The 21,508-nt window shown below is 44.1% G+C and overlaps 1 protein-coding gene across 2 annotated transcripts in view; it reads right to left on the bottom strand.

Annotated features, from left to right (window-relative positions):
* The window catches only part of LOC126282113 (uncharacterized), a 388,870-nt gene that overhangs the window by 39,238 nt on the left and 328,124 nt on the right, over positions 1-21,508 (bottom strand). Inside the window, exon 8 of one of the 2 annotated variants that reach the window (XM_049981576.1) lies at positions 8,185-8,571. The exons of the other annotated variant lie outside the window; for it this stretch is intronic. Within the exon in view, the coding sequence (XP_049837533.1) occupies positions 8,185-8,571 (387 nt within the window). The remainder of the gene's footprint in view (positions 1-8,184; positions 8,572-21,508) is intronic. 2 annotated transcript variants of the gene reach the window in all.

Genomic DNA, 21,508 nt, shown 5'->3' with positions numbered 1-21,508 from the left:
ATCAGAGAATGATAGAGAGCAATCCACACTGTTACATTATTAATGCAACCAGATACAGTATCACATCAAGACGTTTTCGCAAAATGACCTAATGTTTCAGTTTCGATATCCATAACACGATATCTTCTCGATTTCACTACGCCTTGAGACAAAAATTAGCTCTGGCGTACTCTTGCACTAGTCGGAGTGGTAAACACTTCCTCGGCTCATCTTTCACGCCCGACTTTTTCCACCTTGCATGCCAGCTTTCACCACGCAGTAAAAGTGTGCTACCGACACATGAAATTGCAGTTTAAAATATATTTCGTTTGTAAAGAGAACCAAAATGTCTTTTTCCGTTGATGCTGGGCGTCGTAAGCAACTCATGATAAGCAATATTTGATTGCACTCAATATATTTAGAGGTAGGGGGGGGGGGGTGTAAATTTGGAAACCCAGTTTGTTTTTGCTGTATAAAAGAAATGTTTAATTCTCTTTCAGCTTCAAAAATTAGCCAAAGCTAATTCATAACGTTTTAGCAATTAATGTAATATTATGAACACAGAAACTAAATATGTTAAAAATTTTTAAAAAGTTCTGCTTGCACAACAACTCATTAATTTTTCAAGAAGTGCGGGTAATGTGGAAACGCCTTAAAATTGTGGGAAACTGACTACTTCAAACGAAAACTACTCATATTGAAAATGTTAGAAACTATTTTGTTTCATATTAAATTTAAATCACACAAATAATTTTTAAACGCAGCTGTAATAGAAAAATGCTTCGTAAGCGAAGTTCACTTGCAAAAATCACATATGTAAATATCTCCATTTACGGCACACAAAGAGTGTCTGCACTCCTCACACACTACACGCTTAATCCACAATTCTCTCCTAACGTCTTTGGAAAATGTTCCTCCACAAAAAATACAAATGGAATCTTCTTCAGTAGGTATTTCTTCTCCAACTGGGAGATCCAAATCTGACTAGCCTGAAAAGACAGTTGGTGCACTGTGTTCTTCATCTGAATCCTCAGATAACTTAAGCCGTTTTTTGCATGGTTTTCTAGGAGGAGCTTTACGTTTTTTTCCTGCTTTTGGCAGGTGCCTTAGGAAGCTTCTGTTTACCCTTCAGTAAGGAGACTTCTAGGCGTGTTTTATAAGGCTAAGATGTCAAAACAATTGATGAAACTGGCTTACGACCTCTGTTGGAAACCCTCCTCTTTAGAGGAGGGATTGGCATGATATCTTGTGGAGACACACACGTGTTTGATGAGGCACGGTACCGTATTTGACAACAATGTTGACCTCCTGCTTTCTCTTTGGCCGTCTTCACTTGGGCTGTCAGTTGTCACAGGTCTGAATGCGTACTGAGTGTCTTCTTGTCTGGAGATGCTGGATTCTCATAAGTTCCTCTCAGACTTCTGGTCTCATCTAAAGCCAACGTGGCAGCTATAAAGTCGATTTCTCCAAAAACAGTCCTATCACATGGGAAAATTCCACTCTCCAAAAATCCTTTTGCAGCAATAGAGCCAGTCTGGCACTTCAGGTAGGTTTTTCCAAACAACTCAACTCAGATATATCATATGGTCCTAAGGGCCAGCTGCTGTGCCGCAACCATTGACGAACATATTCAGCGTAATAGGTTTTTAGAGTGCCCATAAAGGTCTTATCAAGTGACTGAGTTTTATGAGAGGTGTGAGGCGGGATTCTCACGATTGTAACATGGTTCTGCCTTGCAAGTTCCATAACTTGAAGGTTTCTGGCATGACTGTTATACCCATCAAGAATTAACAACACAGAAGATTCTTTTGAGGGATGTGCCTTAGAAATGAAGTGGTCAAGCCACTCGGAGAAGAGCTCAGTTTGAATCCACCCTGAAGGATGGTATTTACTAATTGTTCCAGGTGGTGCTCCTTTCAGTAGAGTATCAGTCCAGTTCTTCCTGGGGAAGATCATCATTGGTGGTATGAAAGTACTGCCAGCACTCATACAGCATATGACAGTCACCAGGGATCCTCGCTCTGCTGATGTGAGGGCACCTACTTGACGTTTACCTTTCAGTCCAATTACATGTGGTATTCTGCTCTGGACTACAGAAAGCCCAGTTTCGTCTACATTGTACACAAGATCAGCACTATAAGAGTGTTTACTGTACTCAGCTTCCAAAAGTCAAAAAACTTATCTACAGCTTCTTTGTTGAATCCGTTTGCTCTCGTGAATGAGGTCCCCATAGGTTTGTGGATTGAGAGTTTATTTTGTGTCGTCTAAGAAAAAGGGCAAGCTAAGCTCTACCTGCAGCATTTGAAGTAAAAGGATGATTAATATTATTTCTTTCCGCCAGCTGATATGCTATTCTTTTGACATCTAATCTGGTAAGGCCATAGAAGCGATTATCCATTTCAAAGAGATACTGTACCAACTGTTTCTCAATAGCATCAGGTACTACAGGCTTATGTCCAAGTCTCACAGAAACATATTCTTCAGGTGGCATATCACTATGCACAAACCTTTGAAGTGTCATCTGAGGTTCACTGAAAGCTTTTACCGCTCTTCTTAATCCAACCTGCTTTTCCCTTAAGACTCTTATAGCCTTAATCTTGTTTTCAGCATCCCACCTAGAAAAAAGTGTAGAAAATGCGTGAACATAAATTGCATCACTGTCACGGCGTTTGTTGCTCAACTGACTGCTACTCCTCTACCGTGACAAATAGGAACTATTGCAACAATTTCTGGCTGCCCTGCTAGAGTGCAGCACTCTGCAGGTCAGATACTAGACATTTCCACATTACCCACATGCTTCCACATTTACACCCCTACCCCTACACAATAAAAAACCAAATGGCAAGTGTCCGTCGAAATAGAAGAGGAAATTCGCCCGACGATTCTTAGATGAAACATGCGGTATTTACAACGTAAATCACCCAAAAATTTCACCTCTGCATTAACTCTTGTATCAATCGAAATAAATTGTCTGGAGGTTTTTCTAACGGAGAAGTATGTACTTTTTTAATGGCATTCGAAAGCTCTTGAAGACACGATTACAGTTATATAATGATCGTTAATATTGGCTTTTGAAGTGTTCGCAAAAATATCGAAGAAATAAGCTAAAAGTGGGGGTTGAGGTGGCCAGAATCGACTGTTCCGATGGAAGCACCGCGAAGTTGGACTTACAAACCAGCCCTTGTCGTGGTATCGAGCCTTTCGACTGATTAACTGTTTCCACAAAAGCTATTCACCTAATCATGACTATGTATTCATATTTAAAATAGTTTTTAATCCCCTTCTGATACGCTAGAAGTTAGCGTAGAGTGTTGTTTATAACAATTGAAGCTGACCATCTATTAGCCTCATATAAAATAAGGCCAAGAGGAAAAACTTATCTCGGTAGCATAAACCTATTTTCTGGCTGCATATAACGACGGAACCTTGCATGACAGCCCCACTAGGCAGAATTTCTACCACAGTATACTATTCTGGTCGTCCTTGCTTTTCAACTTAGTTTTGCGAAAAAGTTTCAACGCCAACATTAACGAGAATTATATCACTGTATTTAACTTTCCAAGAACATTCGACTCCCATTGATATTATTTATTTTCATTAAAATGTGATCCAGCATCTCGACTGGTATAAGTGTTGAGAGAATTACCCACGTAACAAAATAACTTGCCTTCTGCGTACTGTAATTTCCCGAAAACTTCGATTCGGTATCTTGAAGCGTAGAGGAAATAAAAGGGGTACGGTACAAGTTTTATTGATTCTAATTCTGTAAGGGAGAAAATGTGAAAATGAAGCAAGCGAAAATCTAAGCAGAAATATAAAAATGAGACTGAACAACGAGAAATGGCAAGACGAAGATTGCAAGGATGTAGAAGCATACGCAACTAGGGGAAAGATAGATGCCGCCTGTATGAAAATTAGAGAGACTGTCGGAGACCTTTGTGAATATTAAGAGCTCAGACGGCAAGGTATTACGGAGCAAAGAAGGGGGAGCTGAAAGGTGGAACAAACCTTCAGAAGTGACAAAATGGACCAAAACAAGAAAAAAGTCTAGTAAACATGGGTGTGTTAAAATGCATACCTTAAGAACTATAAGAACTTGTTCAGTAGAAGAGATGTATAGCACAGTAGCAAAGATCAAGAAGCGCTCATAGCTCTTAAGGTGCACATTTTAGAATCAATATTCATCCACACTTTTTTCTTCTTCTTCTTCTTCTTCTTCTTCTTCTTCTTCTCCTTCTTCTTCTTCTTTCTTTCTTTCTTTTTTCGGTCCTTACTACACCCTCTGAAAGTTTGTCAATGTAGCTGTGGTTGACCCTGTGTAGAAGGGCTGTGCGAGGGAAATGGACTTGAAGACAATATTTTTAAAACGGAGGAGGAAGTAATCGAAGATGAAATGGGAGTTAAGATATCTTGAGAAGAATTAGACGTAGTGCCGAAAGACGTAAATCGTAATACGACCCCTGGAGTTGAAGATATTTCCTCAGACTTATTGAGATCCTCGGGAAAGCCAGCCTATGTGTGAATATGTACCCCCACACTTCCCGAAGAAAGTAGTAAGTCTATTTCCAAAGAAGGCAGATGGTGACAAGAGTGAATATGACTGCAATATCATTGTAATGTGTAATGCCTGCTAAACACTGGCACAAATTGTAAATAGTGGAGTGGAAAAAACTGGTAAAAGTCGACCTCGAGTCACATCAAATTGAGTTTGGAAGACGTATGAGAACACACGAGGCAATACTGACACCACGGGTTATCTTATAAGATAATTAAAGAAAGGAAAATTTATTTTCACAGCACACATAGATTTTGAGAAAGCTAGAATTTTGCAGGTAGCAAGTATGAAATACGGATAGAGAAACAGGACACACAACTTGTGCAAAAACCAGACTGCAGTTATAGAGTGTCGAAGCACACGAAAAGGAAGCAGTGCTTAAGAAGGGAGTGAGACAAGGCTGTATCATATCCTCAATGTTATTCAGTCTGTACGTTGAGCAATCAGTAAAGGAAACCGGAAGAAATTTGGAAAGGAGTTCGGAATTGATGGAGAAGAACTGAAAAATTTTAGGTTTGCGATGCCACTGTAATTATGTCAGACAGAACAAAGGACATGGAAGAGCAGTTGAACGGTATTGATAGTGCCTTGAAAGGAGGTTATAAGAGGGCTATCACAAAAAGTAAAACAAGAGTAATGGCCTGGAGTCGAGGGAAATAGATTAGGGAACGGGAAGTGAAAGTAGTGGAGGAGAAGCTTTTGAGGTATATTGCTACAGAAAAATACTGAGATTAGATTAATAAATGAGACTGTATCGAAATGGAGAAAAAAGAAATGTAAGGCATAACTCGAGTAAAAGAGGCGAGGCCTGAAGGAACTGTTAATTTAGTTCCGGAGGGAAATGTGTATGCGCGCTTATGTGTGTATGGGGGGGGGGGGGGGGGGGGGGATTGTAGAAGGAGACCAAGGGTTGACTAGAGTATGCAGGTTCCAATGGATGTAGGTTGCGACGTTTATTCATAGTTGAGCTAGATGAGCTTGCACAGGATAGAATAGCATGCAGAGTTGTATCAAACCAGCCTGCCCCCCTTTTGGGGAACATACTATATTAAGCACTCTGGGTAAATGATTACAAATATTAGTTCACGCGTCACATTCGCGTCTAAAGACAGGAAGAGTTGGGCTAGGAAATGCCTACCATCCCATCCCCTCCCCTCCCCTCCCTCTCCTATACTGCCAACTCGAACGTGGAGGCGTGAGCGCCGCAACTGAGCCATTCATTTCGTCTGGAATGCAGTGAAAGAAGCAAATTATTCTACGAGGAGCGTTCAATAAGTAATGAAACACAGTTTTTTTTTCTCGGCCAGTTTCGTTTGAAAACAATGCGGAACTTGTTGCCGCTTCAGCCACTATTGTTTCATGAAGTTTCGATAGGTGGCGACGCTATACGTAGCCTTCAGAGTGGTGTTTATAACGGTGGTGCGTTTCAAGTAGAAAGCTGTCATTGATTTTCTTTTGGCGGTAAACCAGAGCATTGGAAATATTCGTAGGCGCTTGCAGAATGTATGCGGAGACCGGGCAGTGAATAAAAGCACCGGCGAGTCGTTAGGCGAGGCGTCTCTCGTCATAGCAACGAGATCGCGCAAACCTGTCCGATTTCCCGTGTGCCGGAAGGCCCCAACACAGCTGCGACTTCTGCAGTTTTGGAACGTGCGGACACACTCATTCGAGATGATCGATGGATCACGATCAAACATCTCGCTGTTCAACTGGACTTTTGTGTTGACAGTACTGACACACTCGTCCACCAGCTGGGGTACTCAAACGTTTGTGACCACTGGGTTCCCCGCCGCCTAACGGCAGACCATCAAGAACAACGAACGACCATCTGTGCGGAATTGCTTCTGCGTTACTAGGCTGATCGTTGAAAATTTTTTGTCGACCATCATCTCAGGCGATGAAACAAGGGTTTCCCAATTCGAACCGGAAACGAAACTGCAATCCAAGGGGTGGCGCCGCAACACCTCTCCTCCGAAGAAAAAGTTCAGAGCCGCATCTTCCGGCAGTAAAGTCACGGCCACCGTCTTCTGCGTCTCTGAAGGAGTTGCTATGTTTGGTGTCCTTTCTCATGGTGCGACGATCAGCTCTGAGGTGCACTGTGCTACCCTCAGGAAACTGAGCGTGTTCGTCGCCACCAAGAGGCAAACGTACTCTCGTTCTCCACGACAACACAAGACCTCGCAGATGTCTGCGCCTCCGAGAGGAGCTCAGAAAGCTTCATTGGTCTGTTCTTTCTCAAGCAACCTACCGTCCTGATTTCGGGCCTTCCGAGTTACATCGGTTTGGCCCAATGGAGGTTGCACTCCACGGAAGTGGTACGTGGATGATAGGTAGTTATTGATGCAGCAAGACGTTGGCTCCCCTGTCGACCAGTGGGGTGGTACCATGAGGGCACACAGGCTTTCTCACAAGGGAACCTCCCCATCGCACCCCCCTCAGATTTAGTTATAAGTTGGCACAGTGGATAGGCTTTGAAAAACTGAACACACATCAATCGAGAAAACAGGAAGAAGTTGTGTGGAACTATGAAAAAAAATAAACAAAATATACAAACTGAGTAGTCTATGTGCAAGATGGGCAACATCAAGGCCAATACACGTTCAGGAGTGCCGTGGTCCCGTGGTTAGCGTGAGTGTAAATTTTTCTTTCTTTATTTTCGCAAAGTTATGATCTATCGTTCGGTCATTGACGTCTCTGTTCACTGTAATAAGTATAGTGTCTGTGTTTTGCGACCGCACCGCAAAACCGTGCGATTAGTAGACGAAAGGACGTGCCTCTTCGATGGGAACCGAAAACATTTGATCGCAAGGTCATAGGTCAACCGATTCCTCCACAGGAAAACACGTCTATACGGCACTGGTGACGGCATGTGCATCACATGACAGGAATATGTTGTCGACCCACCTAACTTGTGCACTTGGCGAATGGGTAAAAAGATTCTTCTGCCTTGCCCGATTTAGGTTTTCTCGTGGATGTGGTAATCACTCCGAAAAAAGTGATGAAAACATAAGAGTTTGCCTCATAAACTGCAACAAATGAGTGCAACAGCTTCACAGTCGCACAGTTTTCTCTGTGCTCTGTCAAAACATCTTTTTAACGTTTTTAAATTTTTTCCGTGTGTAGACCGTCAAATCCTGCATATGTCCAAGCAAATCTGAACATGTCCTGGAATTTTGGAAAGCGAAGTTGATTATGTGTGAGTGTTTGAACTTTGATAATTGTCTGAAAATAAAAAAAAAAAATAACTTTTCACTCGAGGGTAAACTTGAGCCAGGGACCTCTCATTCCGCAGTTGCTGACGCTAACCACGGGACCACGGTGCTCCTCAGCTCATATCATCCTTGATGTTGCCTATCTTGGGCATGGACTGCTCAGTTTGTTTTCTCGATCGATGTGTGTTCAGTTTTTCAAGGCCTATCCACTGTGCCAACTTATAGCTAAATCTGAGGGGGGTGCGGTGGGGAGGTTCCCTTGTCAGTGAACGGCGAAGGCGGAGATTGTGTTGAAAAATAAGGCTTTATAGCCAAAAGAATGGGGAATAATACGGTGTATTGGAAACCTGAATAAAAGCAACCTGCTTTCAGAAAAAAATTGTGTTGCAGTACCTAATGAACGTCCCAAGTACTGTAGATGTGGCAGAGTGAGATTACCTCGCAGGTGAACGGCTTCTCGCCGGTGTGCGTGCGCATGTGCTGCTTGAGCAGCATCTTGCGGGAGAAGGCCTTGTCGCAGAGCGCGCAGGCGTGCGGCCGCTCACCCGTGTGTGTGCGCACGTGCATGTTGTAGGCGACGCGCTGGTTGAAGCGCCGGCCGCAGTCTGCGCAGGCGTACTCCTTGCGATTGCGGTGGATCTTCATGTGCGAGCTGAGGTAGCCTCGGTCGTTGAACACCTTGCCGCACTCGGGGCATGCGGCCGCGAACTCGCGCGAGCCCGCGTGCACCGACATGTGATACTTGAAGTTGCGCAGCTGGCTGAACGCCTTCCCGCACTGCGGGCAGCGGTGCGGCTTCTCCCCCGTGTGCGTGCGTCCGTGCGCCTGTCGACGGGAACACAGAGCTGCCAGTAAGCCGAGATGTAAACATTGCTGGGAGAACATTGTGGACTAGGAATCAAGCGGATACTTACGAGGGAAGCTCCCCATCGCACCCCCCTCAGATTTAGTTATAAGTTGGCACAGTGGATAGGTCTTGTAAACTGAACACAGATCAATCGAGAAAACAGGAAGAAGTTGTGTGGAACTATGAAAAATATAAGCAAAATATACAAACTGAGTAGTCCGTGCGCAAGATAGGCAACGTCAAGGATAATGAGAGTTCAGGAGCGCTTTGGTCTCGTGGTTAGCGTGAGCAGCTGTTGATCGGGAGCTCCTTGGTTCAAGTCTTCCCTCGAGTGAAAAGTGTATTTTATTTTCAGACAATTATCAAAGTTCAGGCACACACACATAATCAACTTCGCTCTCTAAAATTCCAGGACATATTCAGATTTGCTTGGACATGCAGGATTTGACGATCTACACTCCTGGAAATGGAAAAAAGAACACATTGACACCGGTGTGTCAGACCCACCATACTTGCTCCGGACACTGCGAGAGGGCTGTACAAGCAATGATCACGCGTACGGCACAGCGGACACACCAGGAACAGCGGTGTTGGCCGTCGAATGGCGCTAGCTGCGCAGCATTTGTGCACCGCTGCCGTCAGTGTCAGCCAGTTTGCCGTGGCATACGGAGCTCCATCGCAGTCTTTAACACTGGTAGCATGCCGCGACAGCGTGGACGTGAACCGTATGTGCAGTTGACGGACTTTGAGCGAGGGCGTATAGTGGGCATGCGGGAGGCCGGGTGGACGTACCGTCCAATTTGCTCAACACGTGGGGCGTGAGGTCTCCACAGTACATCGATGTTGTCGCCAGTGGTCGGCGGAAGCTGCACGTGCCCGTCGACCTGGGACCGGACGCAGCGACGCACGGATGCACGCCAAGACCGTAGGATCCTACGCAGTGCCGTAGGGGACCGCACCGCCACTTCCCAGCAACTTAGGGACACTGTTGCTCCTGGGGTATCGGCGAGGACCATTCGCACCCGTCTCCATGAAGCTGGGCTGCGGTCCCGCACACCGTTAGGCCGTCTTCCGCTCACGCCCCAACATCGTGCAGCCCGCCTCCCGTGGTGTCGCGACAGGCGTGAATGGAGGGACGAATGGAGACGTGTCGTCTTCAGCGATGAGAGTCGCTTCTGCCTTGGTGCCAATGATGGTCGTATGCGTGTTTGGCGCCGTGCAGGTGAGCGCCACAATCAGGACTGCATACGACCGAGGCACACAGGGCCAACACCCGGCATCATGGTGTGGGCAGCGATCTCCTACACTGGCCGTACACCTCTGGTGATCGTCGAGGGGACACTGAATAGTGCACGGTACACCCAAACCGTCATCGAACCCATCGTTCTACCATTCCTAGACCGGCAAGGGAACTTGCTGTTCCAACAGGACAATGCACGTCCGCATGTATCCCGTGCCACGCAACGTGCTCTAGAAGGTGTAAGTCAACTACCCTGGCCAGCAAGATCTCCGGATCTGTCCCCCATTGAGCATGTTTGGGACTGGATGAAGCGTCGTCTCACGCGGTCTGCACGTCCAGCACGAACGCTGGTCCAACTGAGGCGCCAGGTGGAAATGGCATGGCAAGCCGTTCCACAGGACTACATCCAGCATCTCTACGATCGTCTCCATGGGAGAATAGCAGCCTACATTGCTGCGAAAGATGGATATACACTGTACTAGTGCCGACATTGTGCATGCTCTGTTGCCTGTGTCTATGTGCCTGTGGTTCTGTCAGTGTGATCATGTGATGTATCTTACCCCAGGAATGTGTCAATAAAGTTTCCCCTTCCTGGGACAATGAATTCACGGTGTTCTTATTTCAATTTCCAGTAGTGTACATACGGAAAAATTTGAAAACGTTAAAAAATATGTTTTGACAGAGCACAGGGAAAACTGTGCGACTGTGAAACGGTTGCATTCATTTGTTGCAGTTTATGTGACAAACTCTTATGGTTTCATCACTTTTTTGGTAGCGATTATCACATCCACAGGAAAACCTAAATCGGGCAAGGTAGAAGACTCTTTTTACCCATTCTCCAAGTGTACAGGTTAGGTGGGTCGGGAACATATCCCTGTCATGTGACGGACATGCCGTCACCAGTGTCGTATAGAATATATCAGACGTGTTTTCCTGTGGAGGAATCGGTTGACCTATGACCTTTCGATCAAATGTTTTCGGTGCCCATTGCGGTGCGGTCGCAAAACACAGACACTAAACTTATTGCAGTGAACAGAGACGTCAATGAACGAACGGACAGATCATAACTTTGCGAAAATAAAGGAAGTAAACTTTTCAATCGAAGGAAGACTTGAACCAATAACCTCTCGTTCAGCAGTTACTCACGCTAACCACGAGACCACGGCGCTCCTACGCTCACATTACCCTTTATGTTGTGTATCTTGCGCATGGACTACTCAGTTTGTATATTTTGCTTATTTTTTTCATAGTTCCACACAACTTCTTCCTCTTTTCTCGATTGATCTGTGTTCACTTTTTCAAGATCTATCCACTGTGCCAACTTGTAATCAAAACTGAGGGAGGTGCGTTATGGAGGTTCCCTTGTTAGTTACTGTTCCATAGATCATGCTCACGATAAACATTCAGACATGCCAACTCTCCTGATTTAAGCAGGAGACTCCCGATTTTTCCTTCTTCCTCCCGATATCCCGACCGTGAAGACCGATCTCCCGATTTTCAGACCAATTTCAGTACTTTCCTTACTATTTGAAAATCCTGCCCCTTCGATATATTGTCTATGTTAACTTGGAATATTCGTGCAGTGGCTGTCGGGAGCGGCAGTAGGCGTAGCTCGCGCTTCGTATCTACAAGGAAGTAAAGAACTTATCGTTGGCAGCGTTTGGAGACAAATGAATATCTTTCAACCAGTGCCAATTTCCTTCACTTCTGGTAGCATCAGTGCAATCGTCAAGTTATTGTGGACAACGAGTAGTCGATAGTCGTTCGAAGTGAAGTGATTAACGTTGTTCTTTCTACAAGCAAGTGTTGCCAAGTTAGGGGATTTCCTCCTAAATTTAGGGGGAATTAAGCTGCCTGCGGAAATTAGAGGGATAAATGTTTCAGGAGGGAAAAATATTTATGGTTACTACCCTCCCCTCCCCGCCCCTCCACTCGACAATTTCATTGTTGACTCCCTTTTGTGGCCCCACCCGCCCGACAGTGTGACAAATTATTTAGGGGAATTTGAAGTGCAATATAGGGGGAAACGGTGCACCAGGATTGGCACCATTGCTACATGACCGTTGTCTAGAACGTAGGACCATTGTGTTCTCGGTTCTGCTGCGTGATTTATGTACTGTGTAGTACTTGTTAGCTGCGTATCATGGAGGTGTTGATTATTTTTTGTGGAGGATGGCGAAGAAATACGATGCAGTGTTGAGAAACGTATATAAGGAAAAGTTTCCATGTTATAGTGAATCGAGGAAGGGACAAACTTAGGCATTTTGTAGTGTATGTAGATGTGACTTTTCAGTGGCTCATGGCGGGAAATGCGGCATTCTTAAACATGTACAAACTGAAAAACACAAGGAGAGTGTCGATTGTTTAGAACGGGACCATAAACTTAACTTCTCGTGTAAATCCCAAAATGTAGATTCCGTGACGAATGCCGAGGCTTTATTTACCTCCTTTATTGTAGAGCATAACTTGACTATAAACTTTGCCGACCTCGCTGGGTCTTTGCTTCGCAAAATGTTTCCCGATTCTGAAATTGCGAAACAATATGGGTGTGCCAGGTACAGGTACTGAATTATTGCAACTTTGACAGGGATGTCACAATGGTACAGCGCTAAAATTCTCCTGATTTTTCACTTTTGAAAGTTAGCATATCTGAATATTACACGTTATGCAGAGTGTCGACAGAACGCCAGAAGACACACACACACGCACACACACATACACTATATATATGTATGAATCACTTAAGACGTAACACCCATTTTATTTCGTGAACGGATCCAGATACCGAAAAGAGGTTTTCGCCAAACGATATTACACTAAGGAACATGCAGTTTGATATGTCATAAAGTGTGTTAACTCTCGTAACAATCGAGATGTTAAAGCCAGTATGATTGTTTAAATTGAATGATGTACTTTTTTAACGGCGTCTGGAAGCACTTGAAAAGACGAGTTCAGTGATACACTGCTTGTTAACAGTGAGGCTGAAACTCTTCGCAAAAGGATCCGAGAAACGTAAAAAATCGAGAAGAAGTGAGGCCAGAGTCAAGTACTGCGGTTTAAACACTGCCAAGCAGAACTCTCATGCGAGTTACACTGTGTGATCAGAAGTACCCGGACACCTGGCTGTAAATCATTTACAAATTCGTGACGCCCTCCATAGGTAATGGTGGAATTTAATATGGTGTTGGCCCGCCCTTAGCCTTTATGACAGCTTCCCCTCTCACAGACATACGTTCAATCAGGTGCTGGATGGTTTCTTGGTGAATGACAGCCCATTCTTCACGGAGTGCTGCATTGAGGAGAGGTATCGATGTCGGTCGGTGAGGCCTGGAATGACATCGGCGTTCCAAAACATACCAAAGGTGTTCCATAAGGTTCAGGTCAGGACTCTGTGCAGGCCAGTCCATTACAGGCATTACAGGGATGTTATTGTCGTGCAACCACTCTGCCACAGGCCGTACATTATGAACAGGTGCTCGATCTTGTTGAAAGATATCACCATCCCCGAATTACTCCAACAGTGGGAAGCAAGAAGGTGCTTAAAACATCAGTGGAGGCCTGTGCTGTGATAGTGCCACGAAAAACAACAAGGGGTGAAAGCCCCTTCCATGAAAAACACGACCACACCATAACACCACCGCCTCCGAATTTTACTGTTTGCACTACACACGCTGGCAGATGACGTTCACCGGGCGATCGCCGTACCCACACCCTGCCATTGGATAGCTACAATGTGTATCGTGATTCGTCACTTCACACAACGTTTTTCCACTGTTCAATCGTCCAATGTTTACACTCCTTACACCAAACGGGGCGTCGTTTGGCATTTAATGGCCATCATGTGTGGCTTATCAGCAGCCGCTCGACCATGAAATCCAAGTTTTCTCACATCTCGCCAAACTGTCATATTACTTACAGTGGATCCTGATGCAGTTTGGAAATCCTGTGTGATGATCTGGATAGGTGTCAGCCTATTACACATTACGACCCCCCTTCAACTGTAGGCTGTCTCTGTCAGTCAACAGACGAGGTCAGCCTGTATGCTTTTGTGCTATACGTGTCCCTTCACATTTCTACTTCACTATCACATCGGAACAGTGGACCTCGGGATGTTTAGGAGCGTGGAAATCCTACGTACGACACAAGTGACACCCAATCACCTGACCACGTTCGAAGTCCGTGAGTTCTGCGGAGCGTCCCATTCTGCTCTCATATGATGTCTAATGACTACTGAGGTCGCTGATGTGGAGTATCTGGCAGTAGGTGGCAGCTCAATGCACCTAATATGAAAAACGTATGTTTCTGGGGGTGTCAGGATACTTTTGACCACATAGTGTATATTGCAACAAGATAGGCCTAGGCTTCCAAGACATCATTTGGTATACGACATAGATACAGGGTCAGCTATAATTTTGGTTAGGTATGGAACCACGGCATATGCTAGCTTGTGGCGCATCGGATGGACCTTAGGAAAACTATTTCAAACGAGTGTACGTTTCCAGGTTTTTGTGGAAACAACTACAGTTTGGTCAGGCAGTTTTCCATTTTACCTTCCCGGTTGCTTCTTATTTGTCAAAGCCGAAACAGAAACACCTGTTATTCATGCTTCATTACGATAAACAGCGATATTCAAAGAAAGAACGAAACTACTTTATTAACATCCTAAGATTTGCCAGGAGACGCCCGGATGCTTCTTAAAGTAAACCACCTGCTGTCGGACAAATGTGTTTATAAACACTACTCGAAATTTTAGTTAGACGGAACACTCATTAAATTAACTAAGCCATTTATTCAGAGTGACTGACGACATCCACTCACAAAATGAATACTTTACACATTACTTACGAGCAAGTATGTGTTTAAATCGTTTATCATCAATTGCAAAGTATATTTGCAATGCCGTTCGAGAGATAAATGAATATATGAAAGTACTATGAGTAATATGCCCTCTGGAGTAGTTGGGGCTTCATGATATTTCGGCGCAACACATAGAAAGAAATCAAGAGAAGTCAAATCAGGGCCGGTCATTGTACTACAGAATTCCATTGTATCCAATGGTCAGGAAACTTTTCGTGCAATATTTGCGTAGCAACACGGGAAGACTGAGTTTCGGCAGCCATTGCGTTGGAACCCATATACACTGTCGATTATTCAGTGGTACCTCTTCTAGAAGAACAGATAGAATGTTCGTAAAAATGTACATACGTACACGACTGGCCATTAAAATTGCTACACCAAGAAGAAATGCAGATGAAAACGGGTATTCATTCGACAAATATATTATACTAGAACTGGCATGTGATTACATTTTCACCCAATTTGGGTGCATAGATCCTGAGAAATCGGCACCCAGAACAATCATCTCTGGTCGTAATAACGGCCTTGATACTCCTGGGCATTGAGTCAAACAGAGCTTGGATTGCGTGCACAGGTACAGCTACCCATGCAGCTTCAACACGATACCACAGTTCATCAAGAGTAGTGACTGGCGTATTGTGACGAGCTAGTTGCTCGTCCACCATTGACCAGACGTTTTCAATTGGCGAGAGATCTGAAGAATGTGCTGGCCAGGGCAGCAGTCGAACATTTTCTGTATCCAGAAAGGCCCTTACAGGACCTGCAACATGCGGTCGTGCATTATCCTGCTGAATTGTAGGGTTCCTAAGGGATCGAATGAAGGGTAGAGCCACGGGTCTTAACAAATCTGAAATGTAACGTTTACTGTTCAAAAGTGCCGTCAAAGCGAACAAGAGGTGACCGAGACGTGTAACCAATGGTACCCCATACCATCACGCCGGGTGATACGCCAGTATGGCGATGACGAATACACGCTTCCAATGTGCGTTCACCGCGATGTCGCCAAACACGGATGCGACCATCATGATGCTGTAACAGAACCTGGATTCATTCGTAAAAATGACGTTTTGCCATTCGTGCACCCAGGTTGATCGTTGAGTACACCATCGCAGGCATTCCTGTGATGCAGCGTCAAGGGTAACCGCAGCCATGGTCTCCGAGCTGATAGTCCATGCTGCTGCAAACGTCGTCGAAATGTTCGTGCAGATGGTTGTCCTCTTGCAAACGTCCTCATCTGTTGACTCAGGGATCGAGACGTGGATGCACGATCCATTACAGTAACGCGGATAAGATGCCTGTCATCTTGACTGCTACTGATGTAAGGCCGTTGGGATCCAGCACGGCGTTCCGTATTACCCTCCTGAACCCACCGATTCCACATTCTGCTAACAGTCATTGGATCCCGACCAACGCGAGCAGGAATGTCGCGAAACGGTAAATCGCAATCACGATAGGCTACAATCCGACCTTTATCAAAGTCGGAAACATGATGGTACGCATTTCTCCTCCTTACACGAGGCATCACAACAACGTTTCATCAGGCAACGCCGGTCAACTGCTGTTTGTGTATGAGAAAGTGGTTGGAAACTTTCCTCACGTTAGAACGTTGTAGGTGTCGCCACCGGCGCCAACCTTTTGTGAATGCTCTGGAAAGCTAATCATTTGCGTATCACAGCATCTTCTTCCTGTCGGTTAAATTTAGCGTCCTTAGCACGTCATCTTCGCGGTTTAGCAATTTAATGGCCAGTAGTATATTTTCATGTAACGTCCCTGGGCTGAAGTAGGATCACTCAATGGAATTTCCTATGATGACGCATCATAGGTTTACGCTTCACGCTCGTTATTGTTGCTAGATCTGACGAAACCAGTAGATTTTCAGCTGCCCAGTAGTGCTTGTTACGTAAATTTACGTTACCGCGATATGTAAACGTGGCTTCGTCGGTAAAGAGCACACGTTGGCAAAACGTGGTGTCATTTCCCACGCGATACAGAGTAAATCAACAAAATTCTATATGGCTTTCGAAGTCACGTCCTCCGAGTGCCTAGTGTGATGAGAGACGATAAGGATGGAATTTACATCGATGCAAAATGCGAATGAGACACCTCCGGCTGATCCCACTTTCGTTGGCAATACATCTTGTGCCGCTATCTTTTAAGACTCTTAATCACATAATAAAGTACATATCACTTAGCATACTATTATTTGCCGAAAACCTCGTTCCGACAAGTCTTGACTCACCCTGCATTTATTGGTGGGCAAAACTTAGGCGAAAGTAGCTTTCGCATGATGGACACTGCCAAGTACCTTTGCTCGATGGAATAGAGTACAGAACATAACTGAAAGAAATACGCAATTAAACGAATAGAAATGACAGTTTTATTCAAAGACAGTAATCACACCGAAGTCATCGCGATTTATGATGGTTCCCTGGACCTTACTAAGGGCAGAACATGATTTGTAATAGGGCGTATGACCACTACGGACGCCACTGCATACTCTGCAATGTGGTCCCACGCTGACACAAAGTTGGTAAGAAGTTCTTGCGGTTGGGCCTTCTATGCCTTCGCCAATGCGGCTGTCAACTGTTGGGTGATCGTTGGTGCAGGCGGATGTACTAAGTCATCCCAACGCACCCCAGAAGTGCTAGATAAGTGGTTTCAAACGTGGGTTAATTGCACCCTGACGGATAAAATAAAATTTTCTGAGGGGTAAAAACGAAACGATTCGATTTTGTTTCAGTAACGGAACTAAATTATTTTCAAAAGATCATTACTATTATAACAATTTTGTAAGGCTATAATACTGATTATGTAGGTTTTTAATATTTGCTTTTTCTCAATTAGTAGCATTATCCGGTGGAGGTTTCTCACATAGTCCACCCATTACGCACGTATGTTGTGCTTTGTCCCATACATTGCTTATAATAAAAGCAGACATATACGTATCAGATGCTAAAATCTCAAGAAAATGTCTTCTCCAAGTTGTAGGTAGTACCTGCAATCGTCCAGAAATTGTTTCATTACCCGCTTCGAAAGAGATAAATGAATTAATTGACAGCACGACACAGCAGTAACTGAATAAGGCTGTATGCAGTATTATTATTATTATTATTATTATTATTATTATTATTATTATTAGACTAGTTAGACACAAAGAATTAACAGCCTGAAGTCATCCAATTTATGTCAGATCAGAACAAGTCCAACAATCAAAGTGATTCACAAACAGTAAGGATAGTGCACACATCGGAACTTGTTTGATTTTAAAAGGGATTACAGTATGCAAGTCAAGCAAATGCCGTAATAGAAAGGAGTAGTGCAAGGGAAGTATGTTTTCTTGCACGTGTCTGCTCTCGCTGTGGATGATGATGATGATGATGATGATGATGGTTGGTTTGTGGGGCGCTTAATTGCGCGGTCATCAGCGCCCTTACAAAGTCCCAATTTTTTTACAGTCCAATCTAGTCACTGACACGAATAATGGTGATGATTAAATGTTGAGGACAACACAAATACCCACTCCCCGGGCAGAGAAAATCCCCAACCCGGCCATTTCGCTGTGGAGTGTTAGCTTTCTTATCTGAGAAGGAGTTGTGGGAAGCACTTGCGATGCACCACAGATTGCTTCATCATTCATTCTAAAACACACACACACACACACACACACACACACACACACACACACACACACACTAAAGTCATTCATCTTTCGTCATTTTAAAAATAAGAGCGTTCCAAGAAAAGTCATTCATTCTACAGTTTAGTTGGGTACTTAATTTGGTGGTAATGGGGGAAGGGGGATACTAACTAATGTCTAATTGCACTAAGAATTATGGTCTAAGAAAGGTTGGGAACCACTGTGATAGATCGTATTTAAGTCTGGGGAACGGACAGGAACGTTGACCAGTGAGTATACCGTGTTCAAGGATTTGGAGGTCAGCAGCACACACATGCAGCATTATACCACCCCACACCACAACGCCTGGACCACCAAAACGATCATGTTCCTAGGTGCATTACGCGTTGTCACCTCTGGCAATACAAGGGTCCGTCCAGTATTGTCGGACATGATCGTTTTGGTGGTCCAGGAGCTATGGTGTGGGCAGACTTAACAAAGCATTGGCGTACTGACCTCCAAATCTTTGAACACACTCTATTCACCGTTGTGTTCGTGTGACGCTGTACTCCTTCTTCATGTGCGTCTTTTCAGGGGTGTATTAGGCTTTGACTTCATATTTATGGATAACAATGCACGACCGTAACTAACTGCGCAGATGGAGGAGCTTTGAGGAAAGGGGGTGAGTCATGTTTGGGTAGCTCAGTTGGCAGAGCGCTTGCCCGTGAAAGACAAAAGTCCCGAGTTAGATTCTCAGTTCGGCACACAGTTTTAATCTTCCAAGAAGTTTCACACATACTAACTTTTAGCGTTTATTGGTTTAACATTTTCAGTTAACTGCCAGTGTTTCATTGTATCGAGTCAGTTCTCTGTAGCGGTGATTATATCTAAATGTAAGGTTGACTGAGAGTGGAATAACACGTACGGAACCTCATTGTAACTGCAATATTTCTCATCTAAAAAAATTAAATTTGGCGCCAAAACATTTATCACGGAATAACTTAATACAGTATAATTCAAGACCCAAGCCATGATTTTAATCCCTGAGTGTCTCTCTCCTGCCGGCCGGGTGGCCGAGCGGTTCTAGCCACTACAGTCTGGAACAGCGCGACCTCTGCAGTCGCAGGTTCGAATCCTGCCTCGGGCATGTATGCGTGTGATGTCCTTAGGTTGGTTAGGTTTAAGTAGTTCTAAGTTCTAGGGGACTGATGACCTCAGATGTTAAGTCCCATAGCGCTCAGAGCCATTTGAACCATTTGTCTCTCTCCTACTTCCCAAACTCTGAGGACTTTGTTCCACTGCAAACTTTTTGTATAACATATCCAGGAGAATCATGAAAGAAGGTTGTATACGTGGAAGAACCCTGGAGATACTAAAAGGTATCAAATAGATTATATAATGGTAAGACAGAGATTTAGGAACCAGGTTTTAAGTTGTAAGACATTTCCAGGGGCAGATGTGGACTCGGACCACAATCTATTGGTTATGACCTGTAGATTAAAACTGAAGAAACTGCAAAAATGTGGGAAATTAAGGAGATGGGACCTGGATAAACTGAAAGAATCAGAGGTTGTACAGAGTTTCAGGGAGAGCATAAGGGAACAATTGACAGGAATAGGGGAAATAAATACAGTAGAAGAAGAATGGGTAGCTCTGAGGGATGAAGTAGTGAAGGCAGCAGAGGATAAAGTAGGTAAAAAGACGAGGGCTGCTAGAAATCCTTGGGTAACAGAAGAAATATTGAATTTAATTGATGAAAGGAGAAAATATAAAAATGCAGTAAATGAAGCAGGCTAAAAGGAATACAAACGTCTCAAAAATGAGATCGACAGGAAGTGCAAAATGGCTAAACAGGGATGGCTAGAGGACAAATGTAAGGATGTAGAAGCTTATCTCCCTAGGGGTAAGATAGATACTGCCTACAGGAAAATTAAAGAGACCTTTGGAGAGAAGAGAACCACGTGTATGAATATCAAGAGCTCAGATGGCAACCCAGTTCTAAGCAAAGAAGGGAAGGCAGAAAGGTGGAAGGAGTATATAGAAGGCTTATACAAGGGCGATGTACTTGAGGACAATATTATGGAAATGGAAGAGGATGTAGATGAAGACGAAATGGGAGATACGACACTGCGTGAAAAGTTTGACAGAGTACTGAAAGACCTGAGTCGAAACAAGGCCCCCGGAGTAGACAACATTCCATTAGAACTACTGACGGCCTTGGGAGAGCCAGTCATGACAAAACTCTACCAGCTGGTGAGCAAGATATATGAGACAGGCGAAATACCCTCAGACTTCAAGAAGAATATAATAATTCCAATCCCAAAGAAAGGTGGTGCTGACAGATGTGAAAAGTACCGAACTATCAGTTTAATAAGTCACAGCTGCAAAATACTAACTCGAATTCTTTACAGACGAATGGAAAAACTGGTAGATGCGTACCTCGGGGAGGATCAGTTTGGATTCCGTCGAAATGTTGGAACACGTGAGGCAATACTGACCTTACGACTTATCTTAGAAGAAAGATTAAGAAAAGGCAAACCTACGTTTCTAGCATTTGTAGACTTAGAGAAAGCTTTTGACAATGTTGACTGAAATACTCTTTTTCAAATTCTAAAGGTGGCAGGTGTAAAATACAGGGCCGAAAGGCTATTTACAATTTGTACAGAAACCAGATGGCAGTCATAAGAGTCGAGGGGCATGAAAGGGAAGCAGTGGTTGGGAAATGAGTGAGACAGGGTTGTAGCCTCTCCCCGATGTTATTCAATCTGTATATTGAGCAAGCAGTGAAGGAAACAAAAGAAAAATTCGGAGTAGGTATTAAAATTCATGGAGACGAAGTAAAAACTTTGAGGTTCGCCGATGACATTGTAATTCTGTCAGAGACGGCAAAGGACTTGGAAGAGCAGTTGAACGGAATGGACAGTGTCTTGAAAGGAGGATATAAGATGAACATCAACAAAAGCAAAACGAGGATAATGGAATGTAGTCAAATTAAATTGGGTGATGCTGAGGGAATTAGATTAGGAAATGAGACATTTCAAGTAGTAAAGGAGTTTTGCTATTTGGGGAGCAAAATAACTGATGATGGTCGAAGTAGAGAGGATATAAAATGTAGACTGGCAATGGCAAGGAAAGCGTTTCTGAAGAAGAGAAATTTGTTAACATCGAATATAGATTTATGTACAAGGAAGTCGTTTCTGAA

This window comes from Schistocerca gregaria, chromosome 7 (assembly GCF_023897955.1).
Source record: "Schistocerca gregaria isolate iqSchGreg1 chromosome 7, iqSchGreg1.2, whole genome shotgun sequence".
NCBI lineage: Eukaryota > Metazoa > Arthropoda > Insecta > Orthoptera > Acrididae > Schistocerca > Schistocerca gregaria.
The sequence above is the reverse complement of the archived record's forward strand: the minus strand, read 5'-3'. Positions and strand labels throughout refer to the sequence as shown.